This window comes from Rattus norvegicus, chromosome 2 (genome assembly GCF_036323735.1).
Source record: "Rattus norvegicus strain BN/NHsdMcwi chromosome 2, GRCr8, whole genome shotgun sequence".
NCBI classification, from domain to species: domain Eukaryota; kingdom Metazoa; phylum Chordata; class Mammalia; order Rodentia; family Muridae; genus Rattus; species Rattus norvegicus.
In genome coordinates this window covers 237,974,905-237,992,730 of record NC_086020.1, presented here as the reverse complement: position 1 = coordinate 237,992,730, position 17,826 = coordinate 237,974,905, and the positions used below count along the sequence as shown (strand labels likewise).

General features: G+C 46.0%; 1 protein-coding gene across 8 annotated transcripts in view; it reads right to left on the bottom strand.

Annotated features, from left to right (window-relative positions):
- Nucleotides 1-1,704: 1,704 nt before the first annotated feature.
- Nucleotides 1,705-17,826, bottom strand: part of Ssx2ip (SSX family member 2 interacting protein) — a 32,741-nt gene continuing 16,619 nt past the window's right edge. For 7 of the 8 annotated variants that reach the window (XM_006233454.5, XM_006233455.5, XM_039102140.2 and 4 more), the window contains 10 exons: nucleotides 17,553-17,663; nucleotides 16,268-16,403; nucleotides 14,247-14,322; nucleotides 13,981-14,161; nucleotides 10,774-10,924; nucleotides 9,295-9,431; nucleotides 8,772-8,945; nucleotides 4,979-5,093; nucleotides 4,302-4,461; nucleotides 1,705-3,172 (listed from right to left, as the gene is read on the bottom strand). In XM_006233454.5, the coding sequence (XP_006233516.1) occupies nucleotides 2,998-3,172; nucleotides 4,302-4,461; nucleotides 4,979-5,093; nucleotides 8,772-8,945; nucleotides 9,295-9,431; nucleotides 10,774-10,924; nucleotides 13,981-14,161; nucleotides 14,247-14,322; nucleotides 16,268-16,403; nucleotides 17,553-17,663 (1,416 nt within the window). In that variant the 3' untranslated portion in view covers nucleotides 1,705-2,997. The remainder of the gene's footprint in view (nucleotides 3,173-4,301; nucleotides 4,462-4,978; nucleotides 5,094-8,771; nucleotides 8,946-9,294; nucleotides 9,432-10,773; nucleotides 10,925-13,980; nucleotides 14,162-14,246; nucleotides 14,323-16,267; nucleotides 16,404-17,552; nucleotides 17,664-17,826) is intronic. The other variant, NM_175597.3, reaches the window with a different exon arrangement.

Here is a 17,826-nt window from a genome sequence, read left to right as displayed (position 1 = left end):
AGAGCCAAATTAAAATGTGTTCTGTACACTGTATTTTAATAACTAAATGGGCGAAATACCATTCAAACATTTTAAAAGCTATTATAAGATTTAAAAATGTTTCTCCCAAAGACAAGGATTATTTGAATATTGGTTACCTTCTGTAATAACCAGTAAGCTCACTGCAGAATCGTGCTTTTGTGGTAACGTGGGTGAAACGCCAGCATCAGCCGCCCTCCTCACCAGACTACCCAGCCTGTCTCTCAGGTCTGGATCTGAAGGTGACCCCACGCCGCCCAGAGGCTGTGCCTTTTCATTTGACAATGCTGGGACATGTTCTCATCTTCTTGACTGAGGTGGAGACGGGGGCTGCTGCCTGAACCACAGACTCATAGGACCTGGAACAGCCAGACGTGACCAACACCACGGGCTGTGGTGATTGAGGTTTTACAAGTTGCATTCATCTCAAGGGTTCTCAATGATGGGGGAGTAGGCCCATTTTCTGCTCCTCTGGGACATGGCAAACCCTGACGAAACAGCAGGTACTCTGCCATGTTTACTGAGTGGAAGAGTACACACACACACACACACACACACACACACACACACACACACACGGCAAAAAGTGTGTTTACTGAAGATCCAGGATTCAACTCAAGAATGCCTTCTATGCGTGTATGTGTAATTGGAAGAATTTTTACAGCAGGGCAATCACAGGAAGGGCTTGTTAACTCAGTGCTCCAAGCTTACATCCTTCAGAAACCTCCACTGGGGTCCCAAGGCCTTTCAGAAGGCACTACAACAGGGTGGTAAAAACTGGATTTTAGGCACCTCATTGTGCACCATAGACTTATGTTTTCTCACAAAAACCAGGTTATTACAAGCCTTTGGACAATCCTGCTTAGCTAGGCTAGGAACCACAGAATTACTCCCAAACAACGTACTGTACTTCATTTGGACATCGAGGCAAACGACTTGCTCTGGCTGGTCTTGTAAACCTATCATTTAATACATTACTTCTGTACAGAAATGCTCCTTTAATCTCAGCATGGCTTTCTACTGTCACTGGTCTTTCAACTAAGTTTCTAGTTATTGTGATTAACAGGTACTTAAGAGTAGAAAAGTATCTCACATTTTCATCAGTTTTTAAGCTTTCAAAATTCAAAATGGTCATGCTAAGAATTTAAGTCCCAACTCGAGGTGCAAAGTTTCAGACAATCCCTACTGATAAACAGGAGAGCACGAAGGTTCCCCAGAGGCTTTGAGCCAAGAGATCCTGTCACCATCTAGCTGTGAGACCAGCCCGGCTGTGTTGGTTGTGAATGCAGCTGGTCCCAGGGGCTTTCCTGTGAGCTCCCGCTTCCCAACACAGTGCCACCCACCTCTCTGGGAAGTCTTAGGGATCATTTTAGAATTGGGATGGGCAGCAAAACAAAAGAGCTAGGAAAATGTAAAGCTTCTGGCAGTTCTGTGCACATCCCTTAAGGGATGTGGCTTTCTTCTGCAGTTTCCCTCTAATCTTCGAGTCTCTGGAATGTTTTTGCAGTACGAGAATTCAGCCCATGCTGAAATGCAAACACAGCCAAAAAGCAGGTGTTCCTTTCCAGAAAACCCTCCTCATGAATAAAGCACGGTTTTAATGAAAAACAGGAATATTGTATTTGGCAATGTTGCAGGTTGCAGCTACAGAAGCCGCAGTCACACAGGGAATGGACAACACGGAGCTTGTCTTTTGGCAGCATGATGAATTTAATGCAACAGTCATAGCAGGGCAAGGGGAGAGAAAGGCAGATGGACTATCTGCATCATCAAGCGAGGGCTTGTGTCGGCGGCTATGTGCAGAGACGAGCAGGGCGAGGCACTTAAAAGCTGCTGGATGAAAATCCACCCAGGAGAAGTCTGGGCCTACGTCTACAGTCACTGTCAGTGTCATTACTGTCAATAGTAACATACTTCTCATGAAGAAACATGCAGCAGAAACAGAGAAAAGAGCCTACGATTGTTCTAGAAATGAACAACACACCAGTGTCCAGAGTGTCAATTACAAAAGCCAAAGTTTTACACTGTCTTACTTTAGTAGTGGTATGTAGTTGAAAATCTCTTTAATTACAAAAGTATTGGCAATGATAGAAAGCCCTGGCGGTACAGAGATCGCCGCACCGCACCGTCGGTAAGGAAAAGATCACCACCCAGGTCTCCCATATCCTCATCAGCCGTCCCTTCACCCAATGCTCTTGCACTATTAGTCACTTCTGTCTTTCCCCCATTGCTTCATAATCCACATTCCTCTTAGAAATTATAACAGTCACATATATAAAATAAAATATAATGCTTTATAAATCTCAAAAATGTAATGTTAGTAGTTTTAGCTATCTGAACTTAGCTTATGAAGTGGCTTTGAATTTTTATTGCCCAAATGGCTTAAAAATAAAATCTTAACTGTCATGTGGCAGTGGTCCTAACACATCTGTAAACACCATGCCACTGAAAACATTTTAATTGGCATGAAATGCTATACTCGAGCATGGTGTGAAATTTTTAAACCTTAAAGCCTCTTAACATAGTCATGTATATTTATGTACAGGCAGAAAACATATGAAAGAGGTAATCCCAAAATCACACTAAACATAATAAATATAGAACTGCTTTGTTAAAAATCTACAGTGTACATTCAAGTAAAGACTAAACTTCCAATGCCAACCATACTTGGGACAAAAATTTAATGTTTACAAGAATCAGTCCCTAAAAGTGCTATTCTCAGTACCCGGAAGAGGAAATCATTCTCGTGCTTTTGTTTCCCACCAAACACCATACATTCCTTTACTCACAGAGCCAGAGGCTTCTGTTACTAACACACAGCCAAAGCTTTCGCATCCTCTAAAGCGTTTCAGCTCTTTGGGGAAAGACTGGGAAGTCCAAACAAACAACTCCGACATCTTAAGGTAGATGGCTGACTTTATGCTACACCCCGTGTCAATTCCTCTCATGCACTCCAGGACAGCGCTGCAGCCCGAGCACCTATGGTAAGTCATCTCGTTCCACGTGGGAGCTTGTGTAGGCCGAGGAGCATCCACCGTAGCAACCCTCCCGGGAGCTGGGTCTGGACACCACGCTCCACTTCTGGTCCGTACTTTCTCTTCCAACCTCATTCGGTTTGGTTTCTTCAGGAGTCACAGTCAGCGCACTGACGGGACTGTCGGGAAAACAAGGTAAATCTCAGAAGCTAGTATCTGCTCCTTGGTCATCGTTTAGAGCAGGTGTTCCCGAATGTCTCACGTCTGACTACCCCCACGTCTGCACTAATGATGTTAGACCCACTCAGGAAATCAGGAGGATGCGCTTGGAAGTGCTTTCCTCAGACTTCCATGTACACACGGGGTGAGGCTGAGCGGCAGGGTCCTGCACAGCAATGATCACTCCCATATCTGACCTCCCATCACTTCACTAGCTCTGGGCTCCTTTTATGACCCAATTCCAAAGAAATATCATCTCTCAGCTCCAACCGTGCCTTCCAACCTGCTCTCCCACTGCACGGCACTCCACGTCCATTCCCACAGAGAAATGTGCGATGCTATTTTATTAGAGTTCGTGTTTCCCTTTACCTCCTCTGTTTAAATCTCTCACATTTGCTCCACAGTTCTTAGATTAGACCTAAAAACAGACTTAAATCATCTTAGAAAATTATATATGCACGTGCCCTGAGGACAGGGAATAAGCTGCTTTAATACTTCTACCTGAGGCAGGAATTTTCTTACCAACCTGAGGAAGTGCTTTTCCTCGGCTCTTTGCCCTTCAATACCCACGCTATGAGCATACCAAAGAAACTTAAGTTAGGTACTCTGAAAAACTACCAAAACGGCAGTCTTCAGCATGATCAAAGTACTTAGAGTTTTAAATGTTTCATGACATAATCGCCTTAGTCTCTCTTTTAAGGTAGTGTCTTGGTATGTAGCGCTGTCTAACTTAGAACTTGCCACGTACAGCAAGACAGCCTGTTCCCTGAGTACAGGGTGAAAGCTGTGCACCGCACTGGCCCAGAAGTCTAGACTTCAAATGTGAGCAGAGACAGACAGGAGTGGACTGGATCTACTAGAGTTCTAAACGTGGCTCTAAGCCTCACACACTGGCAATCTCTCTGCAGACAGAATAAATAAGTCAATCTAATTTCTTTCCAAAGTGTACACTGTCATAAGACACACACACACACACACACACACACACACACACACACACACACACACACTCACACACCAACTTCTTCTAAGCAATACAATGTTAACCAATTTTAGAAGTGTGTGAAACGATCACTTAAAAACAAATACCTGTGCTCAGACACACATGAGCGAGACGGGCAGAAGTCTGAAGGTGAGGTCGGAAGAGACTTAGCCAGTTTGGATGTGCAAGCTGGTACCCCATTAGCGACACTGTGTGGCTTCTTTTGCCGTGGCCGTGGGTGGACTATAAGATTGTCTGGATCAGAACCTGGTTATGAGTAAGAGAAAGAACAGGACACATGGTAAACTATCAACCACGGAGATCACGAACCAGGATCAAGCACTTGCAATTCAGAGTGGACTTTGAGAAAGAATAAATTACCTGCCATCTCTGTCACACAATCTCCAGAGAGAGGGGCCTAGCTTAAAAATGGTCAGTTTCTAAGATCACAAATTTTCATGAACATGGATAGCATCATCATAAACCCACAAGAGCACTTTTTATATGCATGCTTCTCCCATGAACCTCACTCTGACTTAAGTAAATAAACCATTAAGCTGGTTTTTGGGGGTTAGGGGTCTGGCTCCTTGGTAGAATAGTAGCCTGTTACAGGTTGAGTTCCTGGGTCTGATCACTAGAACTTGAACACGGGTAGGCAGAGAGAGATTAAAACACTTAGACTAAGTCTTCAGCTCCAGATAGGCCATCCTGTACGCACTGGGGCTGCCAGCTCGCTCGGCGCCGGACTGGGACACATTCCAACCAGACACACGTCAACACTTACTTCCTGAAAAGGCACTGAAAAGTTTCACATTTTCTGAGTTCTGGTGATCAAAGGTCGTCATGTTTAAAAACTGCTGCTTCACCCAGCTGGCTCGCTCTTCCTCAAACGCCTTTCTCTAGTGGGACGAAGACGAAGGCAGTTACTCCACTGTTAACTCTCTCTCCCTCTCAGGAACTTCTCCAGCTGCTTCCCCTCTGCAACCTGTACCTTCTTACATGAAATAGTCACCTAGAAACTAAAGGACTCAAGAAAATCACGTTTAAGAAACTAAAGTTGGGGACAGCAAGGCGGCTGCACTGGTTAAGAGCACCTGATGCTCCACACAGGGCCTGGGCTCCACTCCCAGCTCCCACGAGACGGCTCATGAGTCTCGAGCACCCACTCAGGTGACAGGATATCCTCTGGCCTCTGAGGGCACCAGGGACACATGTTCACCTTCAGGTCTAACACCCGCACACATAGGCTAATAATCTTTAAATAATGAAAACCACAGACTTCACTGATAGTCCATCGACTGCTGGGTTTCCCATGAACACAGTATTAGCAGAACTATGACACAAAGAACACGCAACACAAAACTGATATCAGAAAAACCCCCACTTTACAAATCACCCACTGGGAAACAGACGTCTGACCTCTCCGGAGATTTCTTTTGTCTTGTCGCCATTTGCCAGTGGGAGCCACAAGAGGAAAGACAGATTACACAGGATCATCTTCTGATCACATGATTACACAGAATCTCCTCATGATCACGTGATGATCCCTAAACCACATTTTCTCTCATTCCTCTGTCATGGCCACCCATGTCTCCAAGCAGACATACTCTTGGGCAGGGTCACACGGCTGCCAGGCGCACACGAGGCACTGGCTGCCTGAGGAACACTCGGGGCTTAAGTAAGGGTGTGGGGGAGTCGTGCAGGCGACTTAGGATGCCTGGCACTGAGTCTGTTACTCACACTGTGAATACGAAACCAGATTTGACCCACGCTGGGGCAAACAGCAGCAGAAGAGGAAAAGCAAAGGTAAACTGACTGCAAATAACGGTGTTCCTAGAGTTCTGAAAATGCCGTCACACAGATTATAAGATTCAAAACGCATGCAAGACAACAATAGTATATAAAGAAAAGGAAATTTAAGTGTACTAGAAAAATAAAAAAAAAACAAATTCTGAAATAAAAAAAAAAAAATCAGGGGTTCGGGATTTAGCTCAGTGGTAGAGCGCTTGCCTAGCAAACGCAAGGCCCTGGGTTTGGTCCCCAGCTCTGAAAAAAAGAAAAAAGAAAAAAAAAGTCAGTGACTGAAATAAATAATAAAACTGATCCTAAAGACAGTTTGGTGATCCAAAGAATAATATAAAAAATGTCCAGAACTTAGAACCCAGTGTCAGCCACAGGCACACCTGAGGGCCAGACACCGTCAAACAACAGGGAAGACAGACACAGAGGAAACAAGCAGGAGAAAACACCTCTACGTGGAAGACACGGGACTCTCAGAGGAAGAAACTAAGTGTGTCCTGAGGAGATTGGGAACTGTGAAAATCCCCTAAGCTTGCGCAGAAGGCGTCCCACAACACTGCCTACGAGGTGACATAGGAAATGTCTAGCTGCAACAAAATTAAAATAAATAATTCAATTTTTTAAAAAATATTTCATGTATATGGGTGGTTTGCCTACATGTCTGTGCCTGATACAGAACAGGCTTCTGCTCCCCTAGACCTGACTCACGGACGGCTGTGAGCTGCCGTGTGAGTGCTGGGAACTGAACCCAGGTCCTCCGGGGGAGCAGCCAGTGCTCTTAACCCCAAGCCACCTTCCAATCCCCTTCTTTCAATTGTTGAAGGGAAAGCTAGAAGTTAAAATTAAATGCCCAGTCAACGAAGTCTAATCTAGCTTTAGCTATTCCAGTATTCAAGACAGTTAGCACTGTGCAGCCTTTCTGTTTAAAAGGGCGGCTTGGTAACACAGACCTCACAAGGAAGCACAACTGAGAGCTGAACACACAGGCAGCAGGGTCTGACTGGGAATGACCATGGGAACACAGAGAATGATATGGCTCCCTGGCTGGCAAAGTCAGGGCTGAGACTGCAGCTCAGCGGCAGGACTGCCTTGCACGAGGCGCCGGGTTCAATCCCATCATTTACGTGTTCAATCATTTACGTGTTCAAATGCATGACCTGTTTATAGAGTGAGCAATATATACACAACCACATCATCAACATTCTTCTGTGGCTTTTCACTTCTAGCCCCACCTTCAGACAGATCACAGTATCTATGCTGACCATTAGTGCAGAGCAGAATGGAGGAGTGGTAGCCGCCGACAGAAAACAAAGATCTCATAAAGCTGCGACCTGAGGGAGCAGGCAAGAGACGAGGGCGAAGCTGACGGGTTTCTGCTCGACATGGTGGCACAGGCCTGGAATGCCCACCCTCAGGAGGCTGAGCTCTGGGAGTTCAAGGCCAATTCTACAGAGCAAGCTCCAGAGCAGTGCAGGGTACACAGACGAACTCTGTGCCCCACCAAGAAAAAACAAAATAAAACAAAATTGCCCATTGGCAATTCTTCTGAGAACTTTAACATACAATATTTTAACCTCTTTAAAATTTAATTTCATTTTATGTACATGAGTGCTTGCGAGTATGTATATGTACCCGTGTGTGTGGTGCCCCTGGGACTACGGAGGGGCTTTAGATCCCCTGGGACTGGAGTTACAGTGCTCTGAGTACTGAGAAGCCTGCCTGGAGGCTCTGCAAACGCACAAGTACTCTCACCCACCAAGCCCCTCCAGCTCCAAAATGGAAGGAGGAGGGCAGTCTCACTCCACAATACGGGTTTGTATAGGTTGAGCTTTAAAATCATATTGGGACACTGTGTCTTCAAGTTCTGAAAGAGCACTTTGGAGGCAATGTTCTACCGACAGAAGGCGTTGTAGGCAGGACTGTACACACAAAACCCACACTGCTAACCTGGAATGCATACGTTCCTCTAGGAGGGTTGGGAAACAGTATTTTACTATGCTTTCTTTTCTGTTACCCAGCATGCTCTGGGTACTGCCTTCTTTTCTGTTACCCAGCATGCTCTGGGTACTGCCTTCTTTTCTGTTACCCAGCATGCTCTGGGTACTGCCTTCTTTTCTGTTACCCAGCATGCTCTGGGTACTGCCTTCTTTTCTGTTACCCAGCATGCTCTGGGTATTGCCTTCTAGCACCACATATGCTGAGGGGTAAGTGAGAGATGCCCAAAGGAGCAGACCGTCTCAGAGTTACCATATGCTCAGCCCCCCTTCAACTTCCAGTTATTTGTAAGGTAACAGGGCACCAGAGCATAGCACAACTGACTCCATGATGGAAGGTACCATTCAGGCTGTCTAACACAGCACACAGACAGCACCACCTGCCCAAACATAAACAAAGACCTAATCCATCAAACTCCATAGTTATAGGAAAGTCTCTAAATGTACTAATCTTGCTTTTTGACTTCTGGCTAACTGTTCTTGTTAACTGAAATATGTCAACCCAGGATATGGATTTTGTGTTAAAACCTCACTCTGAGAAAGGTTCAGAGATACACTGGGATCCCAAACATACAGTGTAGTCACTGGTCAGTGAATACAGACTTTCTATTGGTTTAAACTCATGTCTGAGCAGTCTGGTCAATGTTCCACAACAGTAAGGTGGTCAGTGATGCTTCAGAAAAAATGGACAGTAGAGACAACCTAGAAGCATTCACACCCTGCAGCCCTGCAGCCTGACCCCCAACCCCACCCACTGCCCACTGCGCAGCCCTGTAGCCTCACCTCCAACCCCAAGCGAATAGCAGCTTCTGTAAAGCTTCGTCTTTCTCTCTCAAAATTCTTTTTTTGCTCTTTAAAAAGGGACCACTCTTCTTTAAGGCGTTCCTTTTCTTCAAGCAAGTAACAGTCTCGCAACAGTGAGGTGGTGTCGTCATCACACGCAGTGGCCAGCTGTTGCTGTTAAATTTTAAAGTACAGTAAGTCAGGAAACACCTTTGGCACACAGATTCAAGTGAAAGTGAGGACGGCAGGTCTGTTTGGCCAAGGACACTCTTTATGAGGAATCAGCAAGCCAGTGAGAACCAGCTTTCCCACATGCTGCTTCCCGTGGTAAAGCAGGGACCACGTGAGGAAGAGATAAGGTCTAACCACCAGGGCAGACCCAGCTGAGATGGGAAATGTCAATTCTACCAACTTCTGCAGATGAAGAAGCAGACACCTACCAGATGCAGTGGTGATGTGCAGGTAGTACCTGCCAGAGGCCACAGCAGTTCAGTGATGGGGGGTACCTGCCGGGCCTGTTTACCTGTAAGAGCTGCTGCTGAGCCTTGATCATCTCTTTACACCGCTCAATCTCCAGCTCCAGTTTCTCAGTCTCTTGCTCATGGTCTTGTCGTGAGATGACGTCCTCTTCATGAAAGCCCTCTGAGTGTACCTTTGAAGCTGACAGAACCCCAGGGTGCTGGTTAGCTTGTTGTCAACTCGACTCAAGCTAGGGTCATCTAGGAAGATGCCACCTCAATTGAGAAGACTCCTCTATCATACTCGTCAGTGGGCAAGCCTGCAGGGCATTTCCTGGATCGGGCTGAGGTGGGAGCACACAGCTGACTGTGGTGGGCGTCCAACCCCCCTGCTGTGAAGGTGGTCTGTGGCTGCGTAGAAAGCAAACTAGGGAAGCCACGAGGAGCAAGCCAACAAGCAGCACCCTCCATGCTCTCCCTTCCTGACAGTCTGTGAGCTGTGAGGTGAACAGACCTTTCTTCCCGTGCTACTCATGAGCAAGAGAAACCCTAACTACAACAACTAGAAACTAGTCAGGTTTTACAACCACTGTCAGTCCATGTTGTTCTTAAACAGACATTTAAAAACCGAAAGACTGTCAGAACCTTTACCCTTCTGGGCTTCTCATAGGTTTTGTAAAAGGAAGTTACTGCCTCTGGCATTTTGCATTTTCAAAACTGGGACAAAATTAGACATTTTAAAGAAAAACAACTCCGAGTTCTGACAACTGCAGTTATGCATTTAGGACTAAAGAGACTCGAAGGCGAGCACAGCTGCCAACACTCGCCTTAGAGACCACATCATCCCTGACTGTCATGAGGTTAGCAATGCACCTCATGGAGCCTCCGTTCTCACCTCCCAGCCTTCAGGAGCTGCTGGCTCAGTCACAGCAAACACACAAGATCACAATGTATAACCTTTCTTGATGGTGCTGGAAAGAGTGGTTCTAACAACTGTGAGTTCACACGCTAAATCCTGCAAACTCAAGTCTAGGCAGGCTTCCTATTAAATGGACATGAGACGATGAGCACGTTTCATGCAAAGCCCTGTGGGAGCTACAGTGAGAACTGTACTGTGCCCTTCACGGCTCATGGCACTGGGATGAGACTCACCAGTTAGAACATTTCCATATATTATAAGTGGACTTCATTTATCAACTAGGAACTTTCGTGCTGGAGAGACGGCTGAGAGGTTCAGAGTGTGCGCTGCTCCTGAGAGGCCCCCTAGCTCCCTGTTAGGTGGTTTATAGCTCCCTGTACAAGCTCCAGGGAACCAGTGCCTCTGGCCTCTACGAAACCCACATTCGCATGATTTGCCGGCAACACAGACAGCACTGGACATTGAGGGACACTGTTGTCTGAGGTTTGTTCTGAAGCCAAGCGCACTCCTCTCAGTGTGAAACCCGGAACAAACCAGCAGAGTCTGACCCTGGCTGTGAGCAGCCGCTCTGAGCCCACAGCACTGTTTGTGGGGCCCGCCCTGCACACCGTGGCGCAGAAGTTACCTTGGTTATCAAGTTTTTCCACATGGCTTTTCAGAATTCTCCACTGCTTCCTGATGCTGTTTGTAAGCTGCTCCCTGACAGTGTCACAGGAAAGGCTCCACACACCATCTCTGCTCAGCTCCCCAGCGTCGTCTTCTACATCGGAGATGACCTACGGCACAGAGGGCACACACAAGCGTCACAGTGGCCTTACACCCAGGCACTGGACCAGACCGATAAGACCTATTAGCTAATACCTAATACAAACAAGTTAACACTGGCGACACAGACACTCCTGATCCAGTTAAATCTCTACCAATCTGCCTAACGGATGTCTGGGCAGAGGCAGCTCCTGTCTATGCAGCACTGTGCTGGATGCTGCCATATCTCAACCCTCAAACTGTGCACGAAGGCAAAGTGCAGGCTTAGAGAAGCAGGCCAGGCCCACAGAGCCCAGAGGTCGGACGCGGCTCTGGGTAGTGTCAACTTGTCTGCAGGTCAGGCGACTTCACTAAACGACCTCTAGAGATCAGCTAGAGTCAGACATTAATCCTCATTCTCCTCATGCCATCTCAGGGATGACACGTTTCTCTGATGTACTAAGAACACGTCCAATGTTGCTAAGTTACCTCAGAGAAACAGTGCTAACGGTGCAGGCCAAGCACACATCTACATGAAATAGCCCTTATTTGTTATCAACATCCATGGCAGGCAGACATACTTGAATAATTCAAAACAATACCTTTCAGGCGTGCCAGAAGCCATCTAGAAGCCAGAAACTAGCAAGTGACCTTCCTGAGATGGTTCTGTCATAGACTATAAAGCTGTGACAGATTCACTCCTTTAGGTAAGACTGAGGAGATTACATTTGAGAAAAGATCCCTGTTATTATTAAATTATATATAAATACAAATATATTTAATATTAAGTATATAAATATATTATTAAATATATATTAATATATAACTAAGTATTGACCATTCTCTGGAGCAGATCTCTGCAGACCTACGGAGATGGACTGTCCGGTAGTGATGCTATATAGACAAATAGGTAATGATTTTATGGAATTCCTGATTTCATTCAAATAATTTTAGGTAAAAAGCTTTTAGAGACGGTCTTAGAAAGATGTAACAGAATGACATCTTGCTAGAAAGATGTAATAAGGTTAGAATCAAGAGTGAAATGCTACTACTCTTCATAACAGTAAGTAATAAAATCCAACGAGCTTTCACAGTTACACTAAAAAGGGAAATAGACTTGGGACAATTTTGTGATCAAGGAAAGACATTTAGGTCGAAGGAGAGGGTCACAAGTGTGCACTATGATAAGGCAAGGCCATGTAAAATCTGTTGCTTTGAATTTATATCAACATCCTTCTATAACTCCCATTTTGTGTAACATTTTATTTATGAAGTAATGTTCTAAAGAACTTTTTGTCTAAGAAGGCATTAAAAGGCCAGAGAAAAGAAAGTTGTTGAATGGTTTGGCTTGGGGAGCTTCGCCCCATCCATCCATCATCCATCCATCCATCCATCCATCCATCCACCATCCACCCACCCACCCACCATCCATCCATCCATCCATCCATCATCCACCCACCTACCCAGTCAACCAGCCAGCCAAATGTTTATGTCTGCTTGTCTGTCTACATGTGTGTAGTATATATACATATATGTAAACATGCATGAATACTTGTGGAGTTGATTGTGACAGTAGGGCCCAGCCAGAGTGTGAGTGTATGAACGTGTATGTGTCTGTGCATATTCGCCTGTGTAAAGCATCTTAATTCTTTTCCTTTCCTTCCTCTCTTGTTCATAAAGAGTTAACCAGCTTAGACAGAGAGGCTTCTGGCAGACTCACCAGAAAAAGGTACTAGCAATGGTCTTTTTTCTAAATTCCCTGTGGCTAAACAGCATGTGTTAATCGCCAGGTACTAGCGTTTATTAAAGCACAAATAATATTAACAGTTAGGTTTTCAGTACTTAATGAATCATGGAACAGTGAGAGTTACAGAACGGTAAGAAAGTTAAGTTTCCCTAGTGCTTATTTAAGCCTAAAGAGTTCAGTAAAGCACAGAGAGTTACGTTTAATAAAGAACAGAGTTAAAGAGAAAAGAAGCCAACAGTTTTTAACCATAGAATAAACAACGTTTTTAAGATTTTTTTTTATAAGTTATCAACAAGCATTTATGGCAGTTAGAGAGCTAGGAGGCCAGAGAGCAGCCATCTTTAAAGCTATGCCCAACGCTGGCTGTATCCAGCCTCAACCCACTCCTGGCCAAGCTGGCTCCCAGCACAGGAGAAAGAAGAGAGAAGATTAAAAGAAAGGTTATTAGGTCCCCTCAGTCAGGTCATTAGGTCACTCAGAGGTCACATCAGCACTGGTCGGGTCTAAGCAGAGAAGGACGACAAAGACGTGTCGCACTCTGGCCCTGGCCATCAGTGTTTTTCAGGCCTGCGACCCACTGTGCCTCTTACAATACTGACTGGGCATCCCTCAGCACACACTCAGGGCCCGAGCACTTGGGACTTAAGATCCTTTTGGATTTTGTAGCATCTCGTTCCTCTCTGTCTGTCTGTCGCCCTAAGTCCTCCTCGCATGCGTGTGTAGACACCTTATATAAATGGCAGGGAAGCCTAAACATGAACTGTTTCAAATGTACACTGCATGGGCAATGAGAAAACACTTTTGTGCGTGGCTCCATCCCCATGGAGCTGTCTTAGGAAATCAAATGTGGAATTTCAATGAAGCGCTGTGCCACTCTAAGCCGCAGCTGCGGGCGGCTGGGTCTCCGTTTTTCAGATCATGGCACTAAAATCTTAGGGCACACCTGCTGTTAGCCTTAACAGTCTGGTGAGACGGCTCAGCAGGTAAAGGGACCTGCCACCAAACTGGACAGCCCGAGCGGATACCTGGGACCCACACAGTGGGGTGGTAGAAGAGAACTGGTTCCCACAAGTCCTCTGTTCTCCATACCATAACATCTTAAACATTACAATGCAGGCAACGATTTCCAGGGGAAATATGGGTGAGGTGATGCTCATTAAGTACTAGATGCCCTCCATTTCCCCAGGATGTGCCGAGAAATGCAGAGAGCAGTTCTGGGTTGTCAGGGTGACTGTGGGTGAAGCTGTCTTGTTCTAGACACCAACAGAGCAGTCACTGAGTCTCCTCCCCAGGTCTGAGTTGTGTGGGTAGCAGCCTGGGCTGTTAGAGAGGAACACTTACAACAGTGCCTGTGCTGTCCTCTGCTCTTTCTCTGGGTTTCTTCTTTTGAGGAGAAAGGAGAGAGATCATCTCTTTCTTCATCTGCTGGAGGACCTTCTTCAGCTCCGCATTCTCCAGCAGGATCTGCTTCTGGCGGTACTCATAATCATTCAGCAGAATTTTGTACATTTCATCTTCATTCCTGAGGAAGAAAGCACAGGTGTGAGAACGCCTGGTGACAGTAAACCGTGGCCGCACTGTCAGTCACCTCTCATGGCCGTCCATACCTGGCTTCTGTTTTATCAGTCCTCCAGGAGCCTCGCTTTCCATCCACTCGGCCCACGTAATTTAAAACGTCCATGGCTGCAAATACAAAACAGCATCAGTCTTCACCCTCAGTCCTCACCCTCTACCTTCACCCTCTCCACCATCAGTCCTCACCCTCTCCACCATCAGTCCTCACCCTCTACCTTCACCCTCTCCATCATCAGTCCTCACCCTCTCCATCATCAGTCCTCACCCTCTCCACCATCAGTCCTCACCCTCTCCACCATCAGTCCTCACCCTCTACCTTCACCCTCTCCATCATCAGTCCTCACCCTCTCCACCATCAGTCCTCACCCTCTACCTTCACCCTCTCCATCATCAGTCCTCACCCTCTCCATCATCAGTCCTCACCCTCTACCTTCACCCTCTCCATCATCAGTCTTCACCTTCTCCACCATCAGTCCTCACCCTCTCCACCATCAGTCCTCACCCTCTCCACTATCAGTCTTCACCCTCTCCACCATCAGTCTACCATGCCTGAGACTCGCCCACGCTGGCTCAGCACTTGGGTCAGGACCCTTCAAACACCCCGAGGCTAGGCAGGCTCTTCAAATGCTAAGCTTGCTTCTTTCCTGACTGGGAAAAGGAAAGAACTACCTTCCAGTTGTTAGGGATAAGGGATCTAAAAGTACTTCACAGAGCGAGTGCGGCATCTGGCACACAGTAGGCACTTGATGTTCGATGTCACTATTAATCTCATTATCAGATGATCAACCACAGGCTGCAGGCCTGCTGCTTACACTTGGAAATCAGCTTTTCCGAGAACTCAGCCAGACACCTACTTACACGCTGTTAGGGGACCTTTCCATACCATGGCAGAGGAAGCAAGTTAAACTCAGCTCAGCTTGAGCCATTACAGAGAGGGTGCTGTGCCCTATCAACCACGGCTTACTGCGTCACCCAGGGAGAGAGAGCACCCAACGGTACTACTGTCCCATCTTCCCAGATGGAGAAGACTCATTTGGTGCAAGAAAAGATAATTCTTCTAATTCTAGGACGAATAAGGTTAAATCTATCATTTCTGGTTGGACTTGGGACGAGAAATAGCTACCAACCCTCCAGGCTGCCGCTGCTGCAGCTGACACTTCACAAAGCTAACTGTAATCATCTTGTCCTGACATCTGAGCCACTGTGATGCTTACAATCTTCAGTTTTCTATGGGAATCAGTGTCTGCCTTGCTTTTCTTGATGGATCAACTCTGTCCAGTTCTTGTTAGACAAGTATGTGTGTGCTGGTTTGAACGAGAATGTCCCCTCCTCTATGAGCTCATATGCTTGAATGTGTGGTCCCCGCTGGGTGGAACTGTATGGGAAGGATTAGGAGGCGTGGCCTTGTTAGAAGGGGTGTGTGTCAGTGGAGTGAGCTGTGATGTTCCCAAAGCCCATGCCATGACCTGCTGGCTCTTTCTGCCTTATGGTTTGTCTCAGGATGGAAGCTCTCAGCTACCGCTTAGCACCATGCCTGCCCGCCTGCCTGTCTGCCTCATTGTTCCCTGCATGGCTGTCATGGACTACTATTTGAAACTGTAAGACTAATAAATTCTTCTACAGGTTGCCTTGGTCAGTTGGTCTTACAGCAACCGAAAAATAACGAAGACAACACACAAATAGTGACGCTAACTGAAAGGACTCAATGTTTTGTTTTGTTTTCACAAGTCAGCTGTCGTCTCAGTTTGCAGTTAGCATGGAAATGTCTACACTCTGAAGCCTTACAACATATGAACCCCTCCACTCTTCAGCGCTCACCTCCTCCCCTGTACCCCTCCCCCGTCACCACGCTCACCCCCCACCCTGTCCACCACTGCGCTCACCCCTCCTATCACCACTCACCCCCACTCCCCTCCCCCCTCACCATGCTGACACACACAGCGCCCCACCCCCATCACCACAATAGCCCCACCACCACCCCCGTCACCACGCTCACCCCCTAATCACCACCCTAACCCCTTACCCCCAACATCCCCCCCCCGTTACTGCGCACCTATATTTTTATCCTTCTTGTTCATAACAAGCTGATGCAGACGCTCCTTCAGTTTATTGTACTCCCGCTCCTTTCTCTTCACATCATGATTATACTGAGTAGCCCGACTGGCTATGATATTTTGTAATTTTTGTACCTGAAAGAAAACATGCTTTCTATCAAACAAGAATTGACATATCTGCTAAAACTCAAAAGTTCAAAAGGTCAAACAAGCCCGAGTACCCGTGTTCCCACATAATGCCTCTTCAGTTCTGAGCTAACTCCTCCTTCTCTGTGGAAAGGCCTCAGTCAGGTAAGGCTCTGACACGCAGGGATGGTGGAAGAGCCGCACTCCCAGCCCTCTCTTCACTGAGAGGTGGCGTCTCACAGAGCTGTGCTGTTGACCTGGATTCTCAGTTTCCCTGCCCGCCTCCCGGCAGCCGGAGAACACTCAGAGCAGAGTGGGTAGCAGCTTACTGAACGCCAAGACAACTACAGTCAATAAATGCAACCAACACCAGACCAAACATTTCTATGTAGTAATTCAAGAAATATTATATATAAATTGTATATAAATATCATATTTATGGTTTGGTTAGATATTTGTTCTCCATTATTAAACACTAATAAGGTTAAAAATAAATCCAGATCTATACAGTTCCTATGGCAGTAACTCAAGAAATCTGATTTATATATAATTAATACATATATAACTATATATAGTACAATATACTATGTGTTAATACATATGTGTAACATAATATATAATTTATATTTATGTTTATATTATATATACATTATATTGTAATATATACTACATTGTAGTATACATTGTAGTATATACATACATATGTATTATCTTATATAATGTTATATACACCACACAATGTATTATATAACATATAGTGTCTTTCTATAGGTTATATATTATATAATATATAACATGTTATAATATATGTATTATAATATATATAATACATTACCATGTTCTCTCTTTATGTGAAGTTGAAAGAGTCTTGTAAGCTTTAGGAAATGCACTCAGATCTGCCTCCCCTGGGTCGATGGACTCAGGTACCCGGTCAATCCACAGCCTGACTTTCCCACTTGTTGCCGATCCCAGAAGGTGAGATTCCTTCCCACCCTGTTCCCTGGTCTTGGGGCAGCGGGAGGACAGGCATGGGACTGCCACCCACCATGCCAGTGTGACACAGGATGTCACACTTCTTTTTAAAAGAGAATTGACCATTATGTGACGTTACATTTCAAAAGCCAACAGTTCACCTCACACACAGAACAGACAGCTTACCTCTTCTTTCTCGTTTTTCAGGAGCTGATGCAAATTCCTGTTTTTGCACTGTAGCTGTCTGTCTCTCTCCTGAAGGCTGATCATCTCTCGCCTGGAGGCCTCCAACTGTTCCTGGAACATGAAGTGTGACGCTGGAGTAAAACTGACAAGAACTACAACATGGTTTCCTCAGCGCCTCCTCGAGGCTCTGTGATGCTCTCCGAGCACACTTCATAAGACACGCTCCCCCACAGGCATCCCGTCATCCTTGGGAAGGCCCCTAAGTGTGGGTCTG